At 34.1% G+C, this 6,736-nt stretch overlaps 1 protein-coding gene across 1 annotated transcript; it reads left to right on the forward strand.

The window, feature by feature from the left end:
- Positions 1 to 3,380: 3,380 nt before the first annotated feature.
- On the forward strand, positions 3,381 to 4,933 carry LOC145327933 (uncharacterized). The gene is made up of 2 exons (XM_080171461.1): positions 3,381 to 3,643; positions 3,777 to 4,933. Exons 1-2 carry the CDS (start codon positions 3,557 to 3,559, stop codon positions 4,908 to 4,910), a joined length of 1,221 nt encoding a protein of 406 aa, XP_080027587.1. The 5' UTR covers positions 3,381 to 3,556; the 3' UTR covers positions 4,911 to 4,933.
- The last annotated feature ends 1,803 nt before the right edge of the window (positions 4,934 to 6,736 follow it).

Here is a 6,736-nt window from a genome sequence, read left to right on the forward strand (position 1 = left end):
AACTTTCACTCTGTAGATTAAAATAATGGGTTGAAAAGTCTGGACAACGCTTGTTTGAATCAACCAATAAAGATTTAATAAAGGTTTAAGTCAGCGAATGGGGGAGCCTGATTATTAAACTTTTTTGCAGGGATGAATAAGACATTTATTTGACTGTAAGTTATACTGGTCAAAAAAGTTATATAAACACGTTTTTTCATTATCTAGCTGAAAAACAATGGGATGTTTTTTTATTAAATCTTGATTGGTTGGAACAAACCATTTATTCACAGAGGGGTTAATTTTATTTATCATAATTGAGAGTTAAAATTTACGTCTGTTGTCTTATCCCATAAGATCCATAAAGTTTTCAGGAGAATAATCAACAAGTAAAAATATACAAAAATCTACTTTTATCTATTCTAAAAAGACTAATATTGCTCAAGATAAATGATTGTTAAGTTTTTGCTTTAAAAAGTTTCTAAAATTAATCCAAATATGTCAGCCTATATCAGACACTAGCTTATAAAGGGATAGGAATAGTTTTTAGCAGAAAATACAAAAAAAAAAGAATAGTTATTCATCGCATCGTATTATAGACAGCTTAACGCGGATGGTGAAATGAAAAATTATATGATTAAAACCAGTTTTATTGGCTCCGAGGGTCAGAAGGGATCTTCAGTGATAAGTCAATGACCGATAAATTAAACTACATCCACAATTATGACAAACAAACTATCTTTTCTGTAGGTTAAAAATGTTGGTGAAAAAGTTTGGACACTGCACTAACATAAATGTCCCCAAAGTATGAGAGATCATATTCGATCATAAAACGTTGTCCAATGTCCCCTTAAAGTCTAATTTTATCTTGTAGCTGCTCTATCAATAATTTTTCTGAATAAATATCCATGATCCTATCTTTTTGTAAAACTCCAAGCAGTGTTAAAAGATTAAATACATTTTTAAAACAACTCTTTAATATTCCCCTCTATATATGAATAGCATACTATTCAGTGAGGGGAGGGGACATTGGACTGTAAATTATACTGGTACCCAAAAGTTCCTAGATATTCTACAAATCGTTGGCTTAGAATGTTTAACTACTAACAAATCTTGTTTTGTTGAATACAAATACAAATATTCCTATTCCTTAAAATCCCTGATACTATTATACATATTCAATGTATGAGTATGTATGTATTTTAGAGATTTTTAAAAAACTAGGTACAATAATTGATGTTGTAAACTATGGATAAAACCTATGCAAATTTTGAAAATAATGTCCTTAATTAAACAATTTCTAACCTTGCAGGGTTAGTGCCCCCCGTGGTAGTTTGGCATAATAAGAAAAATAAGGGGGTGGGTAATTTAATCTTTGCTTGCAGGGCACTTTGAGGGAAAGAACCTAAAATTTTTTGTTATCCTATTTGCTTCCTAAGGTTAAAGTCAGTGAGATTATATTATACCCATTGTCGTTATAAATCTTAAAACTAACAATTAAAAATGTAAAATGTTTCATCCATTTTTAAAAACTCCATTAAACATTAGAGGAGGGAGAGAGAGAGGTAGAATGATTAATTTCTTCTTTAGAAAGCTTGTAGTAGTAGCTCTCTTATTTCCCGCCAAATTTTGCTTGTTGTGATGATGACGCTCTGCGTCATGTTGACGCAGGGAAAGCGTCATAGCACATCAGTTCAGTCCCCTCTCTCAACTCTCCGTCACTACACCTCCTCCCCCCTCCCCCCCAGAAGCACATTATCCCTTTTTTTACCCTTTCATACTGAAGTATTACCCTTTTCCCCCTGTGTACTTTTACTATATGTATACTCTAAGAGGGGATTTTTCTCTCAATAAAAAACTGTTGTGTTTCTAGCTTTTCCACAAGTTAAGTAAGATGTTTTTTTTTAATATTTGATACTTTTTTGTAGATTTATAATACATACAATTTTAAATATTAATATCTTAATATTTCTCAAATAAAACTATCCTATTGTAAGTAGTAAGGTTTTTATGTCTGAGGTGTAAGATCTCAATAACTAATAAAGATACGATTGGGTTCTTGGTTGTAGGTAAGCTTCATATAGGTCCTGTGATGGTTTTATGCTATTTAATTTAGGTAGTGGGATGGTTTTAAGCTATTCCGGATAATGTACTTCTAGCTTTCAACTACAAGTGGTGGTATTTTGATGTATCTACGCAGCAATGCGTAATTAGAAAGGTCCGCGTAGAATACTTTTGTGTGTGTTTTTTGCGTAAAGGACAATAGTCTTAGTGTTATGAAACTTAACTTTATTCTGGGAGGGAGGGGACATTTGATTGTAAATTATACTCTTGTATTCAAAGTTTTTTTTAACCAGGATTCTTTGGCCCAAATACAAACTTACAGAGTGTGCTTTTATTAAATCTGTAATAGTTGGTTCCTTAAACTTTTCAACCAATTATTTCAATCTACAGAATGGGTAATTTTTTATCATAATTAAGAATGTACATCAATTTATAGCCAATATACTTAGCCCTAGATATCCCTAGGTTTTTAGAAAGCCTTAGTTTTACATTTAGTATTTAGATTTTGTCATGCTTGTTATTTAATAATCAACAGAAACCAATAGACTTTTGAAGCCAGGATATAACAGAAGCATAGAAATTATGAGAAAGGGGGGGGGGTGAAACTTCCCCCCCATAGCCTAACCTTTTGATGCCAAGATAGATTATGTATACATATATAATTGTCTTAAGTAAAGCACTTGATTTTATACCATTTCTCTACTTATAAAGAGAAAGGATAATAATTGGGGGGGGGGGGGGGATAAAGGTGGGTACTATATTGCACTCAGTGAGCAGTGCAGACACACAGACAGACTCATGAACTTTTGCTCTCCAACTTCCCCTGATAATATAAACATCCCCACCCTTCCTTCTTCAATTAACCGGAAGCCCTTCTGTTTTTCCCCCACGGGGGGGGGGGGGGTGTAAGTTTATCACTCTTTACACCCGTTGCTTTAAATCCACTAAAGTCCCCCCCCTCTCTTCTCCGAACAATATAAGTGTAAGTGTAACACACACCTAACAATTGACACGGGACAATCAACCCCCCCCCCCCCGCCTTACCATTTAAAATTTACTTTTGATCCCGATATTGGTGATGTATAATATTTCCCCTAACCCCTTGCATGAACATCCTCTTTCCCATGCGTACACTCGTGCTACTGTATATGCGTAAGTTGGAAGCGGGAGGGGGGGGGGGGGGTGAGATATATTGCGGGTCATTATAACGGGAAAGCCCGTGTCTAGCAACGGATAAGTTACAAACATTTTCACCGCACCTTCGGTCATCCTTTCGGAAGATACACACACACACACATATCATCAACCCTTCCTGTTTTCTTTTGGTTTTACACTTTAGATTAGCAGAAGCCGCCGGAGGCAACGGACGTATGTTCATGTGTCATTGTGTTCGAAGCCTAGTGTTCTAAACCGCGTAGAACTATAATACAACAAGTTCATTAAAGTTATGATATAAAATATCAAAAAAAGACAATTCTAGTTAAAATTCAAATATAAAAAACTCTCAAGAAAAATGGCGATTGTGTTCAGCAAGCCAAGATATGCACAGAAAAAAAGGGCCAATGCAGTTACAAGTCCACTTGCTTCAGTCAGAAACCAGGTAAAACTTTTTGCAGGTTTTAGTCTATCTTTTACAACTTAAAAGAAAATAAAAATATACAGATATTTTTCAAGTTTATCATTTTTCATATTATCTTTTTATAAACTTTAATTAATAATTTTTTATTTTTCAGATTGGATTTGAAGATTTAAGTTACAGTTCCCAACAACACCTACTGGACCTTGTGGCAGTCTACACAGCCCTTACAGAGGCTCAAACCCGCAACCTCAGTGCAGTCAATACTGATCATGCAGACAATAATACCAGTGTTGATTATGATGATAACTATAGTAGTGATAGTATAACTGTTATTGGTGATAATAATTATGATGATGATAGAGTGATTGAGAATATAACATCACTCAGTAGCATGACGTCATTAGATAAATCGGCAGTTCGGCCAGATTTGCTGGAACCTGTTTATCAGCCCACATGTCACATTGCAATGGAAGCCAAAGAACCAGAAAATCCCGCCGAAATTTCGGCGGATTTATCCGTCGCCTATGAGGAAATCCCACCGCCATCCCGTACACCCAGCCCCATCACACCTACATGTGCGGCTTCGCCGCTACGCAGCCGCAACCAGCAGCTGACATCAAACCTGCCCGATCTAGTGCTGGATGTCAATCAATCCACACTTACCACTACTGCCCCTTGTCTTCCAGATGTTGTACCCCAACAGAAAACTCCTAGAAAACACTCCACAAGTTCACCTCAACGTAGAGGATCTTTTAGAATTGTAAGTAAAGAGCTTACCCATCAATCAACACCAAAAAACAGCCCAAACAACGATTCCATTGACGAGGGTTACCATTCACAGGCCAAAAGATTAAGATCTAATGAAAACAGCCCTGCCACCGAGCCAAGACAATCACCCCAGACCAAGGATAACACAGTTGCACGACCCAGGCGAGCGCAACGCAAGCTACTATTCCAGACAGCACAACAAGAATCAGGCAACCTGCAAGTTCTGGATACCTGGAAGAATATTGGGTACCAGCTCAACAGAATCTCCACAAATTTTGCGGCCAGAAACCGCCTGCAAAACAACAATACTGACCACGTGGACATGAGCTTAATAACCAGAGGGTACACAATGATAACAAACATCAGTACCCCCACCAATGTAGATGAAGTGGACACAATGTCACATGCACAGCAACCTGCTGGCGGCGGCAGGAAATATCTGGCAGACCTGGCAGTCTCCGTAGTTACCAATGCCATTGTATTTATTTGTGTAAGAAAATTGCAAAAAATCATATTTTAATAATAAATGTATAAAAATATTAATTTTTGTTTGTAATTTATTGTATTTAGTTAATGTTAGTTGGTTATTAAAAATCAAATTTTACAACTGTTTGGTTTTATTTGATTAAAACTAAAATGAATTTGAATATGCATGTCACGTTCAATTTGCATTTATGATCAATTCATAAGGATTGGATTTCATATCAGTTCAAACTTTCCCTGTTAGTCATAGAGGTTTTTTTATTGACATTGAATTGTATAGTTCCCAAAGTTTTATAACAACACTTTCTCATTCTTAGAACTTTGGGTACTACATAATATCTATACTTGCTTTGTTGGTTCAAACAGTTTAAAATCTTTAAGTATGTCAGTTTTCTTCATAATTGGGGATGATGTATCGTCCATTGTCTTATCCCTTAAGATCCCTGCATTACAAATGTTGATTAAAATAACCTAACCAAAGTCTAACATGGATTAGGTTGTTTAAACTCAGATAAAAAACATATGCCACTCTCTAAAGAAAACTGAGTAAGGTTTTTTATAGGTAGTGAAGCCACTCTATAATTATTAAAATTGTCTCTACGTCTTATTTTTCATTCTTTAGACTAGGATGAATTGTTGCACTGAAAGAAAAACAGATTTGCTTACATCTTTCGCTTACAAATTTTGTAAAAGTCTCTTATTTTTAATGAGATTATAGTATACAATAATGCTCCTTTTATTAAGCATTGATAAAAAAAAATGAAGAAAAAAAGAAATTTGCAATTATGGAAAAGGTTTAAAAACTGAGTTATGTTTGTGTATTTAGTGTAAAATTTCCTTTTTTACAACTTGAATCTGTTTATTTTTGCGGTTAGATGCAATATAAACCCAATGTTGTTTAGATAGGTAGAAAATATTTATTTATTATTACTTGGATCTTACATCAGATTTTTATATACTCTAATAAATTGAAACTTGTAGCTGGCTAAAATAAAGATCCATTCCCTCCTAATGGATGGACGAACTGTCCAGAGTTATGTTAGCAATATCTAAAAAGAAGAAAAAATGTTTAAATCTCATTAAAAAAATAATCATTAAAAAATTAATCTTTACTGAAGATATTTCTAATTCATCTATCTTAATATAAAACCTTGATATTTATGGTTGGGTCACTGGTTTTAGTTTTTATTATACCCTATATATATTCTCAGGGAGATAGGGGACATTGGGATGTAAATTAACCTATTACCCAAAGTTTTAACACCAAGTTTTCTCATTAGTTAAATTTTTTGTACTTAAATTAAGACTTGATTGGTTGATTCAATCTTTTTAACAAAAATGTTATTCTACAGTAGGGTATATTTTGTCGACTAGTATTGAGTGTTATTTCAATTTGTCTTATCCCTTAAGATCCCTGACTGTATATATTCTATATTTGGTGTACTTGTACCAACAGTGAAAGTAAAACACAAATGTTATCTAAAAGGGAAATAAACTTTTTCGTGTCGGAAAGGTTTCGTGATTTTATATTTAAAATTCTTTAATTCAAAGAAAAATAACTATTCTGCACTGCTGTTTAATCTTAACTTAGATCATATGTAATGTCCCACCCCCTAAGAAAATAGCTTAAAACAATCACAGGACAAATAGGTACACTCACTTAAAATTAGAGCAAAATCGGTTCAGTGGTTACCGAGATCTAAAGCTTCAGACGGACAGAGAGACATCGTTATAGTTTGTAGCATAGATTGAGAAAGTTTGATTTTTCTTCATAGTCCTAACCCTTTTTTCCCTCTAATATAATTTTATATAACGCATCTTAAATATCAATTATCATTTTTGTCCCAAAAAATTTTAATTGAT

The sequence above is a fragment of the Acartia tonsa genome, chromosome 9 (genome assembly GCF_053477335.1).
Source record: "Acartia tonsa isolate MP-2025a chromosome 9, ASM5347733v1, whole genome shotgun sequence".
Taxonomy (NCBI): domain Eukaryota; kingdom Metazoa; phylum Arthropoda; class Copepoda; order Calanoida; family Acartiidae; genus Acartia; species Acartia tonsa.

Bases quoted from the DNA above. Each gene is read 5' to 3' on its own strand.
- LOC145327933 (XM_080171461.1), top strand. From the start codon at position 3,557: ATGGCGATTGTGTTCAGCAAGCCAAGATATGCACAGAAAAAAAGGGCC. The intron at 3,644-3,776 runs GTAAAACTTTTT...TTTATTTTTCAG, and splicing joins TTGCTTCAGTCAGAAACCAG to ATTGGATTTGAAGATTTAAG.